Source organism: Clupea harengus, chromosome 19, assembly GCF_900700415.2.
Source record: "Clupea harengus chromosome 19, Ch_v2.0.2, whole genome shotgun sequence".
NCBI classification, from domain to species: domain Eukaryota; kingdom Metazoa; phylum Chordata; class Actinopteri; order Clupeiformes; family Clupeidae; genus Clupea; species Clupea harengus.
Genome location: NC_045170.1, coordinates 12,059,716 through 12,084,565, shown reverse-complemented (window position 1 = coordinate 12,084,565; position 24,850 = coordinate 12,059,716). Strand labels below are relative to the sequence as shown.

General features: G+C 45.1%; 1 protein-coding gene across 3 annotated transcripts in view; it reads left to right on the top strand.

Moving 5' to 3' along the window:
* Positions 1-24,850, top strand: part of oxr1b (oxidation resistance 1b) — a 69,130-nt gene that overhangs the window by 20,910 nt on the left and 23,370 nt on the right. For all 3 annotated transcript variants that reach the window (XM_031586413.2, XM_031586411.2, XM_031586412.2), the window contains 2 exons: positions 5,450-5,646; positions 22,970-23,049. In XM_031586413.2, the coding sequence (XP_031442273.1) occupies positions 5,450-5,646; positions 22,970-23,049 (277 nt within the window). The remainder of the gene's footprint in view (positions 1-5,449; positions 5,647-22,969; positions 23,050-24,850) is intronic.

The following is a 24,850-nucleotide window of genomic DNA, read 5'->3' as shown; positions in this document are numbered from 1 at the left end:
GAAAAACCTACCTAATGTTGCTTTTGACTTAAGTTTTAAACTACTTCAAAGATTACAAAGCACCAAAAATAAGTTAACCCTTAAGAGACCATTCCAGTCACTCTTCAGCATCAACACACACATTTTAAATGAAAAAAAAGAGATCAGTGTAGAAGTGATCCACTTTTCAGATTGGAATTAATCTCATTCATTCTCCCCCCATTTCCTAGAAAAGTGCTTGGAATACAAAGGCGATACAAAAGGAAGTGGTGGGCTTGAATCTGCCTTCATCACTTAGGGTTAAGCCTTTGTTGTCCTGTAGGATCAATGCCTGTAGAGATCACTTGCATCTGGCGCCGTTACGTAAGGCCTGTTCAGATCAGGAAGCCCATGTGTCAGGTGGTTGATTCAAAGGTCTTGAAGGGTTCATCTGTGCGCAAGTCAACAGCCTTCCCCCTCATCTCCTATCATAACCTAATCCTAAATCCCAGCCCTTTGCAATCAGACACCTCGCGCAAGCGCTCCTGGCCTTTCAGGACAGAATCAGTTGTCTTAAAAATAGCCCGATTTGGTTTGATCTGTCCTAGTTTGTTTGGGTTGGTGTGTCCTAGACACAATGAAATTCTGTTATTTTTTTGTGTCCAGCCCTCTCATGTAATGAAATTGATTCTTGTCTGGGGAAAAAAATGACTAGGTTTGAGAGAAATTTAAATACGAGTGGCGTTGGGGTGCTAATGAGGAAACGAGGGGGGGGGAAGCATTTCACTTTCCGATAAACAGCCTCTTTGGGAGTTTCTCTTAAGAGAAGGTCATGGCCTCTGAAGTCTGAGCTGTGATCACTAATGAATACAATTCCTGGGCTATTGAGGAGCTATTATTGTAAGTGTTTGTGTTTATCTCTCTGCAATGCCATTATGCAGAGGCAATTACAGGCGTTAGCCTGTGAAAGCTGCTCCCACTTCCCAGCAGACAAACCCACCCATTTATAGTCTTTGCTCTTCATTACTGTGCCAGCGTGTAATCATCTGCAGGGTTGTCTCTTAGATGGGGGAAAGAATTGTGTGTGTGTGTGTGTGTGTGTGTGTGTATATATGTGCATGTGTGTGAGCACGTTGGTTCCAGGCTTCACGGGAAGTATTGTATCTCCTCTGCTTTGTCAACATGTCACTCCTGAATATTTCACAGTGGAAAACCCGAAGAGTTGGGGTGTGACTGTTTTATCTCTTTCGGCCTGTAATCTCTTCATCTGTTCATTTTCTCTTTGTCTAGTGTGTGTGTGTGTGTGTGTTGCGCCACGTCTCCTGCTAACAGACAACTAAACAAAGTATGCACCAAAACTAGCGAATGGCATTTTATTAAATGGATAGCGTAGCTGACGAACAGCGTGTGCTGCTTGGCACGGCTTGTGCATAATTAACATGCAGAGAGATGAAGCCTGTTTGTTTGCCTTTGCTTTAGTCTTTTGACCTGGGTGAACGTCAGGTCTCTTGTATGCCAAGCGGCATCGTCATTACCCATCAGTCTTTGGAGCGCTTTTGCGCCAACATCTGTGCCGAGGGGATGGTTTGAGTTGATTCGGTTAGTGCCTGCCGGTGTTTTTTTTTAGTCACTCTGAGATTAGTCTCGGCACGTGCGGCTGGCAGACGGTTGCCGCCGACAGGCGGGGCGTGGACGCGACAGGAGTGTGTGATCAAGGCCTTGGCAGACAGGAAGCCAGCTACTCATCACTGTGCTGTAGAGACGAGATGGCATCAAATAGTTAGGGGTGGGGGAGGAGGGAGCTGCCAGACACCCCCTCTCATGTTGACTTTTCTGTCACATCTTCATCTGGTGTGGTGTGCTGTCATGAATATGGAGATGCTTTCGGGGTGCTGTTGTGTATGTGTGTGTGTGGGAGTGTGTGTGTGGGAGAGCGGGCGATCGACAGTGAGAAACAGATGAAGCCACTGGGAGGGAGAGAGAGAGCGAGCGAGAGAGAGAAATGTCCTTTGATTCAACTTTTTCATGTTTTCTTACATGCAGTCACAAAACCAACACACTGTCAGGCCACTTTGTTTCTGTGTGTGTGTGCGTGCGTGTTTTGGGTGTTCAACACAGCATGCAAAGTCGTGTCCTTTTGCTTGGTTGAGGCTGGCATTGCCACTGGTGAGCTGCAGGGGGACTCAACTCGGCAAGCAGAATTTTTAATATCGCAGAGAAGGGGGTAAGGTAACACTGTCGTGTGTGTGTGTGTGTGTGTGTGTGTGTGTGTGTGTGTGTGTGTGTGTGTGTGTGTGTGTGTGTGTGTGTGTGTGTGTGTGTGTGAAAGAACGACACACAGCTCCAGTCTATTCATAGTGACAGATAAATCTGAGGCAGTCACGACTCCCTCATGCTGTGGTGCGTGTCGCAGTCTCTCCATCAAGTGGCAGTGCATCCACACAACCAAACCATCCTTAGAGAGGCCCTCTCAGAGGCCTAACGCCTGTCCCTGCATTATTGGTGGTCATTAGCAACCTAAGGATCGACCCAGTGGTATTTTGTAAAATATCTCCACCCCACTGTGTGTGTGTGTGTATATATATATAGAGGGTCATCCTCCCTCACACACCTCTTTAATAATGCAGCTGGTGGTGAGTGGTCGTAAGTGGTCCTTGTTTGCGCTCCAATAAATAATTTGTGTTTTATTTTGAACCTTTTGACACCACCACCTATCCAATCTCTCCCCCAGCCCCCTCCCCAAGTCTTTTGAATTATGGATCTAGTAAAGGATTTGTGTAAAATTGAGCGACACCTCTGGCAGATATGCAGTGACTCAGATATGTCAGAATGAATAATTGACTTGGGTGGTGTGGTGGCTGGAGGAGACCGTCTGCTTACTAAAGCAGTTTCTTTGGAAACACAGTTGTCAATTATGAAAGCATTGTGGTCCGAGATGCACTCTGCCTGCTTTATTTCCCGAGCCCAGGCCCTATATTTTACATTCATGAGAACGGCAGGCTCTTTGGGGGAATTTAAATTTCCCCTCATACACATTCATGTCTCGCACAAGATGATGGAGGACTGTCTTACTTTCAAAGTAATTTCTTTCTGGGGTTTTTTCTATGCACTCTATCTCGAAATCAATGCAAAAGTAAAATAGCCTACATTTCCATAAGTCTAGAAAGTAACTCCTATCAGCTCTCTTTCTCTGTATGTCTGTGTGTGTGAGCGAGAGAGAGAGAGAAGCACAATACCTCATATGCCTTCCACTAATGTAGTGTGAGGACTGGTTGAATGCCACATTTAGCTGTGGCCAAACTACCACTGAGGCAGACGCTGTGCTGGCACCACCTGTCCCCAGGAAGAGTGTGTGTGTGTGTGTGTGTGTGTGTGTGTGTGTGTGTCGTACGTGTTTGTGTGTGTGTGTGTGTCGTACGTGTGTTTGTGTGCGGGTGTCTGTGCATATGTATATGTCTTTGGGATAAACACACACACACACACACACACACACACACTTGATGTGATGGCCAACCTGCCTCAGCGAGTGTCTCTTGCTGCGGTCCCAGCTGGCCGGCACCACGCTAGAGAGCTCTTTAACGGCTCCTCGCTCGGCATACACAAACCCGGCTCCCGCTGCACGCACGGCCGGCCCTAATTGAATTGTTTCAGACTCGAAGCTGGAGGAGGCTTAATTAAAAACACCCACGTTCAAGTAGAGTGAAATTGATGGTATAAATATTTAGTTGTCGGCCCATCTCCTGTTGGTTTAAGCCCCTCAGCGAGAGGGAGAGAGGGATTGTGTGTGTGTGTGTTGTGTGTCTGTTTGTGTGGGTGTGCGCATGTATTATTACTGAGCAACAACTGCGGTACCCCCCCCCCCCTGCTGTGAAGCCCTTTCTTTCGCCCTCATGACTGATGCGCTAATGGATCTCGGTGTCCGCCTTTTTCTGCTTTACCCCTGTAGTCCCTGCACCTTAGATTTAATCAGTCTCTTACTACCGGGTTTCATGATCACTCCAAGGTGAATGGTGGCCTCATACCTTGTAAACTGTTAAATCTTCCACTGTGGAAATTGGTCCCTTTGACCCCAATCACCAATGACCTCCGACTATATTAGCAGGTTGTGACCTCTGCTGGAGGGCCTTTTCTGGAAGGAGTGTTTCGGCACATGTAACTTTAATTAAATTGATCTCGGAGCAACCGGTGGCATTTGCACAGAACGTGTGGTATTGGTGTGCATTAATTCCTACTCATTATCCTCACAAATGTGACTAAATGGAAGATGAGATATCGCAGCGGCGTAAATGTCTGGGTAAATATCACTATTCTATAAATACAAAACCCCCAGTCCATTGGCTAATCAGTTCGGCTCAGATTTCTGACACTTTATGAGTTATACTGACTGCACAGTAAAAAGGTTGTAGGTGCCTAAGGACAACCATGTCACGGGCACCAAGGTATAGGTGAAGGTTAACTGTCCTGTTTTCACTGAAAGGATTCTGCGCACAATATACTTGGGTATTAACCTATTCACCTAAGATCGTTCTATACTCAGCCAAGGAGAGCATGTCGGAGAGAGTGGTTTCCAAAGACGAAACACATAGCACGCAGCCTGCAGTCAAAGGTATTGTACACAGACGAAAGCAGCATCTTAGGCCGCCCACGTTGTGCGTCTGTATCATTCTGAGCAGCAGACGTGTAGGCAGGTTTCCTCCTAGGAGCAGTCAGAGGGGATAATGCTTTAAGACACTGGGAATCTGCTTAGTGGAATTAGCGCTCATAATTCACCGCCTACCCCCTCCGTGTCTGGGATTCACCAGACAGGGGGCTTGGGCTTAGTTGGGGTGGGAGGGCAATTATATCAGAGAGAAAGGGAGAGGGTGGGGGGAGATGAGGGAGAGCCCTCATTGCAGTTCTGAGCTGTTCCATCTTTTTCCAGATGCCAGGTTGTGTTAGCGTTAGCCTGCTTACCTACCTTGGCTCTCCCTGGTCTTTGTTGTTTGCAGCCTCTGTTTCCACTCGTAGAGAGTTCTACCGCTCTGGAAGATGCAGACAGTAGGTGGAGCTCAATGTCAAACTCAGTCTGTGAAAGAGTATGGGGGCATGATTGCAGTGATGAAGCAGTGATGCTGTATTGAGTGCACTGTATTTGAAGCATCAAACAGTCCGAGGTTTATTTTTAGGACTGCTGTAACATTGCCTTTGTGCGTGTGTGTGTGTTTTCATATCTCTCCTATTCAGAGACATCATCAAAGGCAGCGTGTTATTACTGAGCTCAGCACTGATCGTCTCTGAATACTTTTACTACATTGCCCTTCTGTGTCTTACTGCACATGCTCTTTGTTGTGGAGCCATTGCACACGCTATAGAGTTAGACTCTGTAGTTTAAAACTTTTAAATGCTTTGATTCATGCCTTTTTGTGTTTTGAGTATCCTTACTCCTCACTCAGTTGACCGTGCTCAGTGGTTTAAGTGTCTGATTTGTGTTTGTTGTGTTGCCACTGGCCAGGTTGAAGAAGAAGTCCCAGTCTGTGGACATCTCTGACGAGAGCTTCGCTGCCTCCCTCGTCAAAGACCCTGTTGGGTCGCCAATCATCAGAAACATTGCCCGGGCTACTATATCCGAGGAGCATGAGAACAACACCACCAATGTCCAAAAAGGCCGCAGTCCTCGCCGTGGAGAACTCAAGAGGGGCTACACTATAGGTAAGAGCATGAGATGTAATTGCACTTTAACTGCCATCCATCAATCAATCAATCATTTGGTCAAGCTATCCATCAGTTAGATTGATCGATTAGATATGATCGATCAGTGAAGCCATCAATATCCTTCATTTTCACCCACATAATCTATGGATGTAAACTGAGATATTGACATGTTACTCTGTTAATATGTGGGGTTAGGTAAGAGTACGATGTTGAGGTCATGGATATGTTTTTGATTTTGTGATGACCCTGGTGTGCGTGTTTCACTAACTTCAATGTTTGAAATATCTTAACACGTCAGATGGCTTGCCATTTCAAGGTCTTGTTGGTTGGTTCAGTTTACTGAATATTTAATCGCAGGAAAAGGAGAGCAATTTGTCTTCACCTGGATGCATAACATGCCTGCCACCCCCTCACATGCACACGCTTAAACTGCTACCCTTTCTTTCTCTCTCTCTCTCACACACACACACACACACACACACACACACACACACACACACACACACACACACGTATGTAGTCGAAGTCATTCAGCATTATTTGACTGTTGTATCCTCCTTGTTTCTGCTGGTGCAGAGACCTTAATAGAGGGGTTTTCACAAGGCCTCGTTGATGTTCGAGACAGCCCATCAACACGGTGCAAAACACTCCATTTCAAGCCCACTCCACTCTGCCCTGGCAGTGTGACTGCTGTGAGATTGCTAGGCTTCCTGACTGGTAGTTGTCTATGCTGTAAACCTATCATTTTTACATTTCAAATGACTGTCCTGGGTTGGAATGTTTGTCCTTCAGTGGAAACTTGGCTGCATGAGAACCAAGAAGGAAACGAAAAGGGGAACTGATTTTGTAATACATCGTCACAGATGCAAGAAATAACCTTAAGGAACTATAAATGCATCCAAGACCGTGCTGAAGCAGTAAAGCTGCCGTGTTATTGTAATGCATGGCATTGAGTTTAATTTATCTCCTGTAGCCTCTCCTGTTAAACTTCGACGCAATATCTGTCACCTCGCTCTGTTATGAGAAATGTGTGTCTACCTGCCACCATGCTCAAATGACAGGAGCGACTAATTACTTTTACAATTATAAAATTATTTTATTGTGTGATTCTTAACGTCTAGTTACATGATAGTTCATGTTTTCTGCAGTTGTACAAATACATATTCAATCATGCTGGTGCAATGATAACGTGACATTGTCCCTTTTTAGTATTCTGTTGTTAAGAGTGAATTATGTCCCAGCGTCTTTCATAAGAATCAGGCCTACTGTAAAGCATTGATAATATTTCAGGCAGTGGATCTGCCAGCCATCAGGGATTGTCGCGGCTCCACAAAGACTGATGGGAGTTGGAGGCGGTAATTCCTTGGGATGGAGTGGATCCCGGGCGGTAGGGACATGGTTGATTGCGGTTTCTGTGAACGGGGCCCTCTCCAGGGAAGTAATTCTCTCTGGTGGAGAGTGGAGGAGAGCGAGGGAGAGACGGGGAGCGAGGGAGAGACAGACAGACTTAGGCAGGCCCAAGATGGATGAGGGGAGGAACAGTGATGGATAGAACCAGAACTTTGGTATCTCCCGGATTGGCACAAGTCCTGTGAAGATGTATAGCAGGAAGAGGGTTCAAGAGACAGAGTCTGTCATTATTAATTACTTCAACAACACTTTGCCATTTAAATAGTGGCGTGCGTGTGTGCGTGCGTGTGTGTGTGTGTGTGTGTGTGTGTGTGTGTGTGCGTGTGCGTGGTGTGCCTGTTGAAAGACACCTCTAATACGACTTTGCCAATGTCAGCATCCATTACTGTTTTCAGCCCATTATCATAACATGGGGATGGATTGCGGTGACAAACTTTAAATGTTTGTAGTTTAATCCATTGTTTTACAAGTGGAACGTTTTGTTCTTTTGTGCACAGCAGGGATGCAAAGACGAACCTGTTGTCTAAGTCTGGTTCCTCTCTGGCTCTTCCCAATTAATTTTGCACAATATTGAGTGGAGTTCTTCATTGGGACAGAGAGCCAGTATTCCCAGTAGAATGGCCTAGGAAGGAGTTCCATTGGTAAAAGCCCAGAATAACAGCTTACAAAGCTTTAAATGTTCGCATGCCCTGATGGTAACATTCTTTGGTTGTACTGTTTAGTGTGGTTTCCTTAGGGGAAAAACAAAGACACTTCTCATATGATGAATTGGACTGTGGTATATTTCAGCCAAAAAAAGCACTTGGGTGTTTCGTATCTCTCAGTATTTTTCATCTAATTGCTCCCCTGGAGGCGCACAACCTGTGCTCACCTTTCGCTTTGGTGCCCGTCATTCTGGCATTGTTTAAAATTCCCAGTGTGCAAAATCGCAGCAGTTCTAGCCCATAGTGGGCAAATGTACTGTGGAGATGCTTATAAACCACACTAATATTAGTCCATCTTACAGATTTTTTTTAACGCTGTGTGTGTGTGTGTGTGTGTGTGTGTGTGTGTGTGTGTGTGTGTGTGTGTGTGCGTGCATGCTCTGTTTGCCTTCATCCTGAGTGAGGTAAGTCAATAAATAATTTATGTAATCAAATTAAGGAGAAGAAAATAGAGGTAGAGAGAGGGGAATTGTTTGTCCTTATGCCCCAATGACAAATGCAAAGTGAAAGTAAACCTACCCATCTCTCTGTGATCCATGATCAGCTTTGACCATTAGGAAACATGTCACACTAAATATCCCCTAGTGTTGTATGTTGGATATGGCAAACCTATTGTCTGTAACCTCATCCTACCCTCCTCCTACCTTTTGGACAAAAGAAAGAAGAGCACACATTCACTGACCTTCAAACATGACCCTCCTCCAGCACTGAGGGCAGAAGCAACACAATAAGGCCCATGATGGACAATACCATCAGGCTAATAGCTTCTGTACAGATACATCAGCCTCCCTTGAATAGCATCTCCGCCAGTACCTGGGGACCTGGGGAGGCAGTGACCATTCCTGCTGGTATGTGGAATCCACTTAGTGACCACAGAGCCACAATGCAGGGGCCACGCACTGATGGCTTTGGTCTGAAGAACATCATGTGAGGTATGCACTGCCAGAGTGGAGACTGGAGACACATCCCAGTCTTTGCATTTTCAATCATGTATTTCTTGAAGAAAGATAACCGAGAGGGAATTATCTTGTTCTCTTTAAGTGCAATGATTATATCATGCATAGGGTCACCCCCTGAACTGGGGGGAAAAAACAGTGTTCTATTTTTCTGTGACCTTTTGCTTGGGCTGTGTTTGTCTCTTAGTGTGATGGTGTACTGTAAGCTCTGGTGGGATTTTGTGGTGTTAAACTACATCCAAAATGTTCCTCTCTTCAGGAGAGAGTTGCTGTGTAGTTTGCTGTCCATATACACATATGTGTCCCAGACCTCAGACCTTATGGGTAGACTTTCAGACCAGAGCATAAGGACTGCCTTCCTTCACCATACCCTTTTGTGACCTTGAAACAAGTAGCTGCTCCCCAGCAACATGACCCACCCACCCCCCTCGCCTTAATATTTTTTTTTTCTTGTCTTTTTTTTCACGCACATCGATCCTGTCCAAGTCTTCAGTTTCTCCTTTTTGTACCACGTAACCCTCTTACCTCTCACATATCAATTACTGCAACTCACAGCTATGATGTCATCTATACTTAACCTTTTTAGAGCCTCCTTCTCCCTATTGCCCTTCACTCTACGCAACTCTTCCTCTAACCTTTGTGCCTCTGACTAAATCCATCAGAGCTACCTCACCCCTTTCCCCTGTGATTAATGTGACACTGGTCAGGGCTCAGTATATCAAGGTCGGGAAAGCCACTATCATCACCTGATGAATTCATACCAACCTCGAGTGCAGGGAGAGGAGGAGGTGCAGATGAGGGAAGTTGGCTGTGGCACATGTTGTGATCACATATCTGGTTCCTGGAACATGTTTTGATCGCATCTCTGGTTCCTGGGAAGGCATCTGTGGAAATAGTTCTGGTAAATAAGTTTGCTGGGTGGTGAAGGGACATTCATTTCAGGCATAGACGTTCTGTCAGGCTGCGGTGTCGGCCAAGAAAAAGGGCCGACAAGGCAGGAGCCCCACTAATTGGAAACTGTTGCGCGCCCCCCCCCCCCCCCCCCCCCCCCCCCACACACACACACACACCCTGCCTTTCTATGTCTTGCTTTACTGTATAATGCTGAGTAGAGCAGTGTCTGCAATAAGGAGTGCCAGGAAGGTACACACACACACACGGCTCAAAATGATGAATTTTGTGAAAAGGGCAGTTTGGCCAAACCGTCCACTTTCTGCTGCTCCAGAGTCATTGTTTCTAGATCAATCTCTCCATCGCAATTTCCTGACTGTTAACCGCAGTTTATACACTGATTTTCTCACATTTCTGCTGCCGTGTGGGTAATACTTGCGTGCGGTCTATACATGGAAATGCTTTTCCCCCCGCCTGGAAGTTAGTAACGCGCACAGTAACTGCCAGGTAGAATTGGGCGCTCTCCCTCTTTCACATACGAATCCCATTAATGTGTCAAGAACAACATGTGATAGAAATCATTTTCATTCACACTCGGCCTTCCATAATGATAAAGAAACTAGTGTGTGTGTGTGTGTGTGTGTGCTCCCACCTAACTGTAGCCTATTTAACTGGATGCTACAGAGCTAGTGTGTGTAATATGAACTCATTTTTAATATGAAGTGAATGAGCTCTTGTTAATATGAAGCTGCACAGGCACCCTGAGGGTTTCTACCATCTCCTATTATAATTTTGAGGAGACTTTAACGTCAGCTAGATAACTAGCTAGCGTGTCATGCAAATGGAACTCTGCCATTTTTTTTTTTGTTAGCTAGCATAACAACTAGGTAACCATAGCAACAAAGTAACACCTGAAGCAAGGTTTAATTTTTCAAAATCAGCTCACCAATGAACGGCAGTCTTGGGTTCAGAGTGATCACAGCCACTTGTGGGTGATGTCAAATGGCTTCACACAGAGATTAAACAATCCTGAGAGAAATAATGGGGCATCCACATATGTGGAGCAAGTAAGAGGGTTTACTCTGATACCAATGTAGTGAACGAAGGAGGTCCCCCCTCCCTCTTGCTCCTCTCAAACATAAATTCAGTGGTTGCCAGGGGATCTATTAATGATTCACACTCAACACCATAACACTAAATAAAGGCTTAATAAATGCATGGTTTTCACTGTGAGTGGGAATGAGGTAGCCTGTGTGTGTGTATGCATATGTGCGAGGAGAGTACACACATGCCTTGAAATACCCATTTCACACAACTTTTAAAAGGGCAGTAGTGCATGCACAACTACATGGCATTTAGTTTAACATGATGGGGAAGATGTAACATTAAATAAACTGTGGTTAATACACTGTCCCAGGCAATACACTGGTTTGTTTTGTAAAGTTACATAAAATACTGTAATGCAGTTTATATTCGGTGGTAGTATAGATAGTCGGGGAAAATATGAAAATACGTTTTATTTGTAATTGTTCACATTTCTTGATCAGCATTGCACACCCGGCCCAGCAGTTGGGAGTCTCGGTTGCCCCACCTTCTACAGATGAGCTCCAATCTTAGCCAGTGAAGTAGAAAAAACTGGAGCCAACAATGTGGAAATTGTTCACAAGACAGTTTGTCAGTCAGTGAGTGACTAGCCGTATAGGGTTCAACTGCAGTGCAGGGCGTGTCTGTTTGGAGAATCCCTGAGGTTTTTCGAGGCATTAACACATAGGTCACACTCTGCGGTGCTCTTGTGAGGTCCTATCTGCACCTAGCTCTCCCCTCCAGGAATCAGCCTAGAGGTGGGAACATAACCTCTCAGCTTTGCTCTAGACCCTAGAAGTGCTAATGCAAGAATGAGCATGTGGTGAAAGACCCTTTCATCAACTCATGTCCTCACTCTCTCTAAGAGAGGTATGTCGTTTTTATCCATCTTCAGAATTCAAGGAGTCCTTGTGTGTCACAATATATCACGCATGTCTCTTCAATAAAAAAGCAGCATTGGTGTCAATACCAATCTGAAAAAGAAATGAAGAGGCCCTTTGGCCTTGAAGTGGGACATACACCTGTAATATTTCTTTTCTGAGGCCTCTTAATGTTCTGAATCGCCTGGATCACAGAATGGACCCGGCGGTCCTCACATTTGAAGCGACAGTGTAGGGCTTTTATGAAGATACAAGGGCAAGTGCATGACTGAGGGCACTCTTAAAGACTACCTCTTTTTGAAAAGTTCTGAACCGTGTCGTGTCTATAACAAAACCCATTCATGGGCAAGTAGGTTACTCCTGCCCGCTAAAGGGTCTTAACACCTGAATATAGTTATGAACCTGTTGGTTCTGGAATTCCTCTGGGGATTCTAAGTAGAATCTTTTTAGGTAGTTCATCTCCTCCATGGAGCGTGTCCAGTGCAGCTCTTGCTCTTGCTCTTGCTACTTCCTCCTCTCCACCCCCCCCCCCCCCCCCCCCCCACCCCCTAAGATTTGGGCATGGGCCAGACTTGGAGCTGCCACAAACCGAGAAGTGCAGCCCACCCCCGGGAGAATACCCAATCAATATAGAAACCTTGTCAAAAGGAGGAACAGGGAGGGGAGCGAGGGAGCTGAACGCAGCAAGTGGATTTCATTATTGACATGACTATGTGGCCACTCTTCCAGATTTCCCCCACAGTTGGGCAGGGGGAGCTAGAGAAACAAGGCGCAGGAGCAGGTATGGGTCTATATTATGTTGTCGAGCGCTTGATGGATGGCCACATAATGAAAGCACTTGTAAAGTGAAAACGTCCTCTGGCCAGGGTTCTCAGCCGGGCCCAGAGAAGCATACATTATGGTTATAGTCCTGTCTTTGTCTGTTTACTCGCGAGGGTGGGGTGGTGGTGATGGTGTTGTGGAGGGGCATGGTGGCAAACGGTGTGACAGGATGTTTAATCAAGCAACTCCGGCCCAGAGTTCACAGAAGTGTGTGTGTGTGTGTGTGTGTGCACCTCCCGCTGTCAGCACATGTTTGTGTTTGGAATTGGATTGAGTTACTCACGCTACATATCCCGTTTCGTTTCATTCATGTAATTTTTATGTCTTATTGTCATTTTGTGTAACTGAGAGTATGGATTTTATGTGTGTGTGGGGTGTGATTTTGATGTTTTTTTTTTTTTTTCCTCACCCAGCCCTCCCACCTTTCTCTCTCTCGCTCTCTCGCTCTCTCTCTCTCTCCCCTCTGAGGGAAAGAAATCGATCCAGACTGTCCCTTCTTCTGTACTCTGCCACTGAGGTGAAGGCCAGACAAGGGAAAACAAAAGCCCTGTGGCACTCCTGCCCAGTGTTGTGCTCCTGTGCAAACATTCAGAAATAACTGTTAGCGAGAGGGAGGGAGGAAGGTACAGAAAGCCTGAATTTCAGCTGGTCCTGTTATTGTCATCATGCTGTGCCCGTGTCTCTGAAATCAGTTGAGGGAGGTTACTGTGCATGGCAGTACTGTCTCTGCAGTGTTTTTTACCAAGGCCAATTGGAAAGGCCTTCTAGTTTAAATACCACAGCTGTGCTTTTCCTCAGACTCCGTGAACTTTTAAGTCCTCCGACAAAAGTTCCCCTTCGCACTCTTTTTGTCTGTGAGTCACACTCAATATGTCTGCACTGCGGTGATGACCAGTGTGTTGTGTTATAATTGGTTTGGCTGGTGACTAAGTCTTTCTAGGTCGTAAAGATCGGTAGTGCAAGAGGTGGGGGAAACGCTGCACCGTCGGGTTTCTGCTACTGCAGACTGCTTGTGTGAGTCACCCTGGCACGGTCCCTGTGTCTGTGGGAACGGGGGCTCGGTCGCTGCTGCGTCTGTGCAGAGCCGCTCCGTAATGGTGGCTGATGTGCAGGTTAGTGGCAGCGGGAGCGGGGGTGCCCTCACACTGTTAACGCTCACCTCCATCACCAGGGGACAGCTGAGGACCCGACTGTGTCATGCAGGGTAGCGGTAAAGTTGTAATTTCTTGTGCTTGGCTTTTTTTGCATTGGCTTTCGTGTGTGTGTGTGTGTGTGTGTGTGTGTGTGTGTGTGTGTGTGTGTGTGTGTGTGTGTGTGTGTGTGTGTGTGTGTGTGTGTGTGTGTGTGTGTGTGTGTGTGTGTGTGTGTGTGTGTGTGGCAGGCAGGCATACATCTAAGTGGTAGAAAGGGAAATGTTAACTGTTTGTCATTTCTCTGACATTCTGTTTATTTTGATACTGGCCTTTACTGTAGCAAATGTGTTAAAAAGGCCACCAGTTGCACCCAGCTGGGGCACCCCACTGTGCAGGCCACTCACGGGACCTGGGGTCCAGGCAGAGGTCAGCCTATCAGTTGATCCCAGAGTTCCGTGGGGCTCGTGCACAATGGAATTTCACTGACCATTTGGTCAAACCCCAACAGTTTCTAAACGGTTTCAAGGCTCCCCTTCATCTCCACTATATAAGTCCGACCCTCCGATGGCCAAGTTGTCGGGCATAAGAAACTGGAGTTGGAGAGGTCTTGGTCGAGGAGTGCGTTGGACAATTCGGGTTGCATGCATAGCCATTACACTTCATCATTGCCGTGCGTCACTGAGAATGTGAGTGTTTGTGTATATGTGTGTTAGTTATCTAGTCTGTTTCATATCAGTGAATATCATATATGTACGTTTATGTAGTGTGGTAAATATTCACTGTCTTGTCAATCTGTTACCGTTAACCAACAAGTTACGGTTGATATGGATAAATAGAATGTTCACCGTTACCGCACGGCGGCGAGGAACATGTCTTCATCTGATTCATAACATTCATCTTGTATATATCATATTCATTCATCTTGTATATAATGGTTCATCTTTATTGTATTTAATTGGATATATTTGTCATTTGTATTGTTTAATAGAAACCACTCTATAACTCAATTCACGGATAACTCAATCACCGTTCAAACACGGAATCATGTTTATCATTCACGGTTCAAGGATTCATGTGTGAATACGAGTCCTTTACGCGGATAATCGTATTCACCGTTCATCTTCAATCATTCATGTCCATCCTGCCATTCAAGGCTTGAGTGTGTGTTTTCAATAAACATCAGTTCTTACATCATCATTGGGACTTGACATCCATTCTAGTTCTAACCGGACAGACCTGTGGCGATTGTCACCTATTTCAAGTACACCAGCATACAGTCCTTTTTGGGTTTCATTTAATTCAATATCACACTATTTTATCAAATGTATTTAAAACATACATAATGTATTAGAAACACTAATGAAATGGCCTGGCTACCCTATTTGTATCTTGCTGCGGGCAAAATTGAACGTTTCGCAGCACAATGCATTTACCCAACTGTAGGCCAGTGCAAATTGAGATGCATGTTTTTTTCCCCCTGGCAATTATAAGACCGGATGTATGCCTACGCATGAAGGGTCACCAAAGCATTTAGAAGATTGATGACTTTATGGTCTCACCTGGACATGCTTTGCCCTTGACGTTTCTCCTGAGTCTATTAACAGGGGGGTGGGAGGGACAAGGGAAGGGAGTGCTGGGTCTTCTCTCTCTGATGAAATACCCAGACATAAAACGGCCATAAGCTAACTGGGGCCGCCTGCTGAAAGGTCACACTGAATTTGAACATTAAATTAGGGGCATCTCATTATGCCTGAGCTGGTGCCCGTTTGCCCTTGACCTGTGCTATTGATTTATGACTCGAGATATGACTTGCAGAACGGCTGTCTTGAACACTACTATAAGGGTCCCTTTGCGATGTATTGGGTAATTTAGCCATATAGTCAATACTGAACTCATTGCGGTTGATTTGATAGGGCAGTCCCTCGCAAGTACCAGGCAATTAAACAAGCAAGTACATTTGACGACCTGCCTGGCTCATGTTAAAATTTGCAAGCTCACTGGCTCAGGAAGAAGATAAAGGTCCTGAAGAGTTGTGCAATTGCTTCAATGTATAGGCCTAGTGGTAAGAAGACTGCAGAGCGCGAATAGCAGTAGTCGGTGCTCTAGCGTTGCTTTCACAGGAACAAGCCTCTGCGATGCCCAAATATGCCACTAGATGGTAAAATAATTGAGTGTACTATCAACGGTTAGATCTTTTTTTTTTAGGTTTAACGAAGTTATCCCAATGACCTGTACAAGGTTATAAACTCAGTATGTCGGTTAAAATCTAATCTAATGAAAGACTATCTATAATACAGTGGAGGAAGCCGTGTCAACTCAAGTTTAATCTCATATGGACACTCAAGGTTCATGGCAAAATCTGAAAAGGAATGTAAGATATCAAGATGATTTAAGGGTGATTTTGCGCATCCCCCCCCATGGCCACCAAACGGATAAATAACATTATTTACTGTGAGAGCTGGGCCCAGACACAACTGCGGCCCGCCGATTTACAAGTGCAATTATAAATCGACAACTACTACGTTAACTTTCTTAAATAATTCTCCTTTGGCATGCTGTAGCCTGCATGCCGTGAAGTAAAGTGAGATTTAGTTCCTGCTTCAAGCACCTCCCTCTGTCAGCACATGTTTGTGTTTGGAATTGGATTTAGTTACTGGCGCTGCATAGCCCATTTCGTTTCATTCATGTAGTTTTAATGTCTTATTGTCATAACTGAGAGTATGGATTTAGTTTTTTCGTTCTCGGGAAAGGACGGTCGGTCCAACAGAAAATCAATACTAACTCATGACAGTCCCCCTGTGCGTGGAATTTCCTTCAAGGACTATTATGCTGAAGGTAATCCTCTCTTAAAGAGCAATCGTTTAAAATGTAAAGTGTATAAAAACGATAGCGACGCCGACTTCGCATACAATGTTGTAGCCTTTTCTTTGGTACAGGCAGTAATCTCCTTCATCCATGTCTGATCACTCTCGAAATACCGATGCAGAGCTGAGAGCGTTTGTACACGGAACTTTTTAAACTAAACACTTTGCAAAAGGCTAATTAAACGACCTAATGCATCGAAATGCCTCTGTTTCATTTTGAAATTGCGCGACATATTTAGATCAGCGTTTTGCATGTCGCCTGTGTGTGTTGTGATGGAATCCTTAATTTCCTCGAAAATTGCAGGCTTTTAAATAGTTTCCTCCTTGTGTCTCAGGCCTAACAAAAATGTTTTATGTGTAAATCTCGACTGTATGCCAAATATATAGCCTAATATATTACATTTTGAGTAAGTGTGTCTGCTGTGACGCGCCAAACCGACACCTGTCCCGCTCTCACGAGGTTTACCTGTTGGTCTGTTTGTGTCAGCTGCGGAATTTGCCATGACGTTTGCGTCTTCGCTTCTTGGATGTGGCATATAGAATACGGCTGAACTCCGAGGCCTATTTATATCCTATAGCACCCTGTGGAATTCGTTTATTTGATCAATATCTCAGAAGCGTGTGTAAGAACTTTCAACTGCCCAGAGGAGGAGGCGGACATATTCTTCTGTGAAAACGAGGTGACATGCTGGATACCATTGTACTGATGTCAGCGATTTGTTTTTGGATTAGGTAGAATTTGTTCAGGTACCTTTCAGATTTATTCTAGACTTCTTGTCATACTGAATGTGCCATTAGGTCCAGTAGAAAATCCATATGCCAGCAAACTTGCCACTTTGAAATAACTACTCCTGAAAGCAGAAGCCATGTTAAATTACACTGTTACAGGGAGCAAACATGGTCTGTGCAGTCCTGTACATTTATGTGACTTCCTCTTAGTGGCCTAGTTACAGCTGCTGCATGCTAGCAGTGTCCCTCTGGACGCGAGAGATGACAGGGCGTGTGAGTGGCGGAAGCCTGGTGACAGGGCGTGTGAGTGGCAGCAGTCTAAAAATCCATGTAACGATTCCGTTACAAAAGCCTGTAAAGAGGCTGGACCCTTTGCTTCTATTTTGACAGGCGGCAGAGAGCAGTGTGTAAGGGGGGGGTGGGGTGCCGAGTTTGTCTTCTTTCGAGCTGACCTAAACACTCTTCCTCTCCCTGTCTCTCCATATACATCTCTTTCTCTCTCTTTCTGTCTTCCATATTCCCTCCCTCTCCCTCTCTGTCCAGCTCTCACTCTTACCCTCACTTTCTTTATCTCTCTCCATCCTGCTTCTCTTTCTTTCTTTTCTTTTCTTTTCTTTTCTTTCTTTCTTTCTTTCTTTCTTTCTTTCTTTCTCTCTCTCTCTCTCTCTCTCTGTCTCGTCCATATTGATCTCTATAGTAACAAGAGAGATGCTATCCCTTCGATCCATAGCCTTTGCATGGCTTCCTTCTCATTAGGGTGTGGCCCCCAGCCTGTCTTGGGGCAAAGCAGGTGACACTGGCACGTCATTCCAGTCTGCACAGTCGATATTAAACAGACCTCCTCTGCCTGGGAAACATGCAGGGCCAAGAGTCATTTTGCTCTGTTAGATTTATTATGCTTCATTGGGCGTTCAGGTTATGATTCCTGTTTAATGATTCTGTGAGGTACAGTTAAAGTAAAATGAGGGTTGCAAATGTGAATTTGACCGAACTTTAATATAATTAGCAGTTCTGTGTGAAAGTTGGTCTGCAACTCAAAAGCCTAGAGATTGGTTTCCATTTTGTTTCCACTGCATACACCGGAGAAGGCATGTATAATCAGAACTAGACTAGCTCATAACTAGAGTGGAGGTTTGTTATCGGCATAACGAAACAAATACATGCTTGCATTGTTCCAAAAATACAAAGCTTTTGTTATTCTTTGGTTTGTTTGATCAGCAAAAAAACAAGAAACCTATCTTCTGTATTTCTTCTGTCTCAACCTTTCCCATGCATGTATTTTCTCTTGCATCCTGATGGGATGGGAACGGGACTTGAAAGAAATAGGAAATAAGTCAGTCGGATCTCTTTTCTTTGATAATTTCTCCGTATGCCAGTTTGCCAGCATTTCTCGTGTGTTCATGAGAAAAATATCATGCTGCGGGAGCTGATCTCTGCCTTACACCTGCGGTTTCATCCACACCTGCTAAAAATGGCAGGCGGAACACCGTATCCCCTTCCTGGTGCTAACCACTTCCCCTTCTCTTCCGATGATTTCTGGTCATGAGAGCCGTCTTCACAGATACTGAAGCCCCCCCCAGCCCCCACCCCAAACTACTTCAGTACTTCCTCATCACCTGTCATTACCAACCCCTCCAGCACACACCATCTCCACGCATAAGCTTTACAATGCCACACTGTAATTCTACCGGGCTGTATGGTCAGGCTTCCTTGTACCCCGGACAGGCCTGTCCCCCACCACCACCCCCCAACCTGGTCACGTCTGTGGAGGGCATCTGCTCCTCGATCCCCGGCCAAGCAGTCACTTCCGCTGCCTGTGTGAAGCCTGCATGGTACCAGGGCCTATAAATAACCCACTGAGGCAAGCCGAGCCAGTGACGATGCACTATAGTACCTGCTGCAGTGGGGGAGAGGGGCAGTTCAGGTCTCACTGTGTCTTTGTGTCCCTTGTGGGGGTGTGAAGGATTTCGAGTTGCCTCAGCTGTCGGTGTTGTCTTCACTGCTTTTGGGGGCATTTTGTGTGTGGCTTGGGACTCAGTAGGTTGCCTATGACTGTCATCCAACGTCATCAAACGTTTGTATGTGAGTGATGGGGGAAACTGTCTTGTATCTCTTCTTTTTGTTGTGCTGGATTCGGTTTTTCATCTTAGAAGCACATTAAAGAACCAAGTTCCAAAAGATCCAGATAGGAACGGCATCTCTCTGTCACGCGCATGTTTATGTTTCCTTCTTATGTTGTGTTAACACCATGCAACACTACAACTTCTGCGGGCATTAGGTTGGATCTAATAGCAAAAATTACTTCTTCCAAAAACCTAGATATTTATGATCTAACAAAGGTAACAAATCAAGGCAAACTGTGTTTGGCCATTTTACAAATGGCTCTTCACTTTAATATCCCAAAGGAATTGACAGAATACTGTGCTGCATGTGGCGAAATATAGCCACATTTATTGTGATGCTTTGTTCTGTGCCAGACATGGAATAGGTTGTGATCAAATCATGGGGACAACTTTTGGTTGATCTGCTTAATTGTTCAGAGACCATTAAGCCATTGCCATAAAATTAAATGTATTCATTGATGACCGTACCGACTCGTATCCATAGCAAAATTAATAATCGGCTTTTCTAGCCACCCCTGAAGGCTGTGAACACAGAACTTGATTGCTGGATATACACAAGACTTGTCTTCTCTTGCCTGACGTGTTGACCCTCTGCAGGGCATTGTGGGTAAATTGTGCACCCCCACCCCAACGTGGCGTGCCAGTGTGACAGGCAGTTGTCAGGGGGAACAGGCTCATTATGGTCCCCGGCAAGAAAATAATGAACAGCAGTCGAACCTTTTTAACTGAACAGGGCTTTCATTACCGCTTCCCTTCGGAGACTGCTTGCCAGGACAGGTGTCTTGGCGGAGTCAGTGTTAGAAAGCCCAAGTAATTTGTCAGCTAGGGAGGCAGTAGGCCAACCATTTGCGTCTACATAAATCTTCTGTTTTGACACGTCCTCAACAGATTGATTATAATAGCTAAGTAGACCAGGGGAAGAAAAGGTGTCTTTCTGTAATAAGCAAGATCATGTACCCCACCCAGTTAAAGCACCAAAATGGATTAGCTATTGCTAATCTGCTATTCTGTTGCTGACTGGTTCTCATGCTCCAGCACAAGTATAGGAGTCGGTTGCATAGTCATGCACATAACTTGGTCAGCATATGTACAGAGGAGAACAGACTTCCTCATTAGATTACACTGTGCAATATCAGGTACCAGGCTGCTTTGCATGCTATTCATTCCCTTCCATTTCCCTCATGCAAAAGAAGTATCTACCTTATGCTGCACTATAGTGTATTTCCAACAGACATCTGCAGTAGGTGGCCTTGTTAACATGACACCATTCAAACACGCAGGTTCTGTTATGATGTGTTTCGTGATGTGAACCTGGTGGTGTACGGTAGTTCTGACTTGTACTGTTGTGTCAGATTAGTCAGGGTTGTTTTGGTTTTGTTTTCCTGGGTTTTTTGGGGGGGAATGTTGACATGAAACAGGTTTGACTCCTTGTGAGCATTGTTTGATTGTCTGGAACTGCCAGTTTGCAAGGCAATAGTCAAGGCAAAGGCATATATGCAGATCTAAAAGTTTCCTTTTTTTGTCTGCCTGCACTACAAGTTTTTTGCTTTGAATCCTCTGTATTGCAGGGACCTCATTCTGCCTTCATGTGTAAAATAATGGATTGGCCTCTGTTGGCTGAGAATTAATCTAGTTTGTGGAAAGATTAAATTCAAATATGTCCGTGTGGTGTGTGTGTGTGTGCAGTATCTGTGAGATTAGGGCTGAACGATTAATTGCATTTGCGATTTAATCGCGATATGATAGAACGCGATTTTCTAACCGCAACGTTCGCGATTAAAAAACGTGGTCACAAAAAAATTAAATTAAATTTTTTTTATTTTTTTTTTAAGATGGTACATTTTGCACACAGTGTTTAAAAAGTGCATGCCTAGTGTTTATACTTAAAATTACTTTTTTTAAATTACTTAAATGCACAGTGGCAAAGCCACTGATTTGTTGTTCTTGTTTCTGTAATGAGCAGTTAAATAAAAATGTAAAATGTGGGAAAGAATATTTTACACTAAATGTATCTAATATTGTGTTGGTCATGTTTAAATCATTCATTACGTTTTGTTGGAAAAAAAAGAGGATAAAAAAAAAAATCGCATATCGAATCGCAATCGCAATATTTTGGTAAAAAATCGCCAATCGATTATTTCCCCAAATCGTTCAGCCCTATGTGAGATAGTAATGACAAATGTCAAAGATCTCATGACTGGAAGAGGTGGAGTGTCTCCTACATGCCACACTTTTGGCACAGGTGATTCTGATCTATGTTCCTCCATGAAATACAAAATGGCTCCTGTTGCTAGGAAATCTTTTAGAAGAGCGGCTGTCAGCTAATTTCTCTCATTTGTTCTGTGTACAGAATTTGGGGTTCAAGGTTACCTTGAAAGATGGAGAGAAAATGTTTTCTATCCGTTTCACGTAACTCTTATGAACTTATTTTCCAAGAGAACAATCTACTGATTTTTAGGAAGGATCATTTTCTAATTGCTAGGCACCCCAGTGTGTTAATGTGTGTGGGGCATGAGTGGTTAGCGTACTGTACTATTTTTTAACAGAAATGAATGAGCCCAATAACCCAATAACGAAGGTAATGCAAAGACAATGCAATTATGCAAGTCCAGTTAAGTTAGTGACCAATACATACAGTATATGATACATATATGTTCTACCTTGATGTGTAGCAACTTTTAAATGCTTTCTCATGATGAATGTTTCTTTAAAGGCTACTGAGTTGGCAGATTTCATCATTCAGTTCTGTTCCTTCATTTCTATAGAGACCTATTGGAAAGATGAAATGGCTTCAGGCAACCACTCTGCACAAAGGGATAGCTTTGTTCACTCCTTCACCTCTCTCTCTCTCTCTCTCTCTCTCTCTCTTTTTCTCTTTCTCTGTCTTTCTCTCTCTCTTTCTCTGTCTTTCTCTCTCTCTCTCTCTCTCTCTCTCTCTCCCTTTCTCTGTTTTTCTCTCTCTCTCTCCCTTTCTCTGTCTCTCTCTCTCTCTCTCTCTTTCTCTCTCTCTTCCTATCTCTGCCTTGCTCCCCTGTCATCCATCCATTTCAGTTCAAGTTATATATTTATATAAAAAATGAACATAAACTCACAAACCCTCTCTGTTACTGTCTTTCTGTTTCTCTGTCTGTGTATTTGTGCCATCTCTGTAACACACCGTTATACATACATACATGCACAATACCAAGCAGTTTCCCTCATCACACACACACAAACACACACTCTCTCCTTTGCACTGGGTCCCTAGGGTGGAGACATTAGCTGCCCTTGCTAGGATCTCAGCTCTGAACAGCCATGCCAGATAGAGGAGGAGGGGGTGGGGCATTGGTGGTGGTGGGGGGGGGGGGGGGGGGGGGGGGGGGCGGCGGCGGCAAGGTGAAGAGAGACCTGTGCACAAGTGACAGCAGGAGAGAACGAGCGACAGAGAGAGGGAGAGAGACGGAGAGAAAGCAGCCACTCCTCACACACAAACACAACAGAGGCAGGAGACACCAGGCTCACTGTGGAGAGAGCAGATCTGTCCCTCTCCTCTTCCTCCTCTCCTCCTGTTCTCCCTCGTTCTCTCTTTCTTTTTTTTTCGCTCCCCCCTCCTCTCGGTGGCTAGCCAGCGCAGGCTGGCGGGGGAGCTGGTGGCGGGGTGGGGTGACATGCAGGGGTGAGATGAAGAGACGGGAGAGGAGGACCATGACCGGTGTAACGCGCGCTCTCCCTCGCTTGCTTTCAGACACTGGCCAGAAGAAGACCGAGCGCAAGGATGGACGCCGCATGTCCTTCCAGAGACCCAAAGGCACCATCGAGTACAGCGTGAGTAGTGGTCTTCTCTCTCTCTACGCTCCTCTCCTCTCCATCTCTGTCTCCTTTTCTCTCTTCAGCTCCCTCTCTCTGCCTCCTCTGTCTGTCTCCTCCTCTCTTTTCCCATGTGCGTGCATCTCTTGTTTTCCCTGCTCTGTGTGTGTGTGTGTGTGTGTGTGTGTGTGTGTGTGTGTGTGTGTGTGTACGTGTATGTTTGTGCATGTATGTATGTTTGTGTATGTGTGTTTGTCTGGTGCTGTGCCCCCTCTCCCCTTCAATATAATAAGTCCAGGTGTCTTTGTTTACATAAGTTGCTGTCGGTGTGTGTGCGCCCGCGCGCACGTTAGTGTGTGTGTGTATATGTGTGTCTGTCACACACACACTCACACACACACACACACCGCTCCAGAGGTTATCTGTGACATGCTAAGGCTGTTCTGTATTTCTCATCTTGCCACGTGCCTGCTGTGTGGTGGGATTCAGGGCTGGCGCTCTACTGAAGACAGAGAACCACTTCTCTCATCTGAATGATTCCTGTTTTCCGTTCCCTCCATCTCTCTGTGCCCTATATTTATAACCCCACCTTTCTCTGGCTACCTCTACCTCTCTTTCTATCTGTCTATCTATATGTATAACCCCACCTTTCTCTCTGTACCTCTACTTCTACCTGTCTGTCTATCTATCTATATTTATAACCCCACCTTTCTCTCTCTCTAGTTATCTATCGTTCCATTCATTCATCCCCACCTTTCTCTCTCTCTACGTCTCTTTTGCACGCTTGTCTCTCTCACAACTCCTTCTCTCCCTTCCTCTCTTTTGTTTCTTTTCTCTCTATTTCTCTGTGTTTCTCTCTGGTTGTGCATCTTTTTGTGGGATAAGATAAGCTTCTGTGCTGCACTCACAAATTACCCTTCCTCCGGCATTTATCATCTTTATTGATTTGGTGTAAAGGGGAGAGAGGGAGGGAGCAAGAGAGAGAAAGATAGGGAGGGAGGGAGGGGTAGAGCGAGGGAGAGAGAAAGAGAGAGATCTGGTTCCCTGTCACCAACTGGTAACTGAGCCATAGCCTCCTTGTTGTGCTCTTGAAATGACCCTCAAATCTGGGGCTGCTGTCTCTCCTTTGGTAACAGCGAGAGCGAGGGAAGGAGTGAGGGCACGAGAAAGAAATAAAGAGATTAGAGGAGGAGTATATGGGGATGGATAGAGAGAGGGGGAGAGGGCGATAGGGAGACCCTACAAGCTGATCTATCTTCAAGGCAGCCTGCTCCTGTCAGTCCCTTCTAATGATGCATCGGCCCTCTCTGATCCTGCGTGGAGGTCCTGTCTCTGGACATTTGTTATTTCTAAGCGCTATTCTATACGATTAGTTCCACTGTCAGTCAGTGTGGAGTTTGTGCTCCCAGTCCTCCGTACTGTAAGAGCTGAGAGGGACATGGGAAGGGGAAGGGCTTGTTCTCCAGAGCCCTCAGCACTGCCCCTCACAGCCTTGAGTCAGCAGCTTGGATGACTGTTTGGTTCACAAAACACGAGTCATGGCAACTTTGACATCACTGACACAGGGTTGGGTTGTCATAGTGTTGCATAGTGATGAGCTTAATCAGAACCGTGAACCTGTTGTGTTGTGCTTGACTTGTCAGTCCCCTAGATTAGATGTAGGCCCTTCTGGGTTAAAGTGCAACACTGTGCACAGGATGTTTTCATACATAGACCATGTAATATAAATGTGAAGGCCATAAACATTTATGTTGTATTATAACTCTAAGAATGGTGGAATTCTGTAGACAGTGGGTTCATTAAACACAGAAAGAATGAG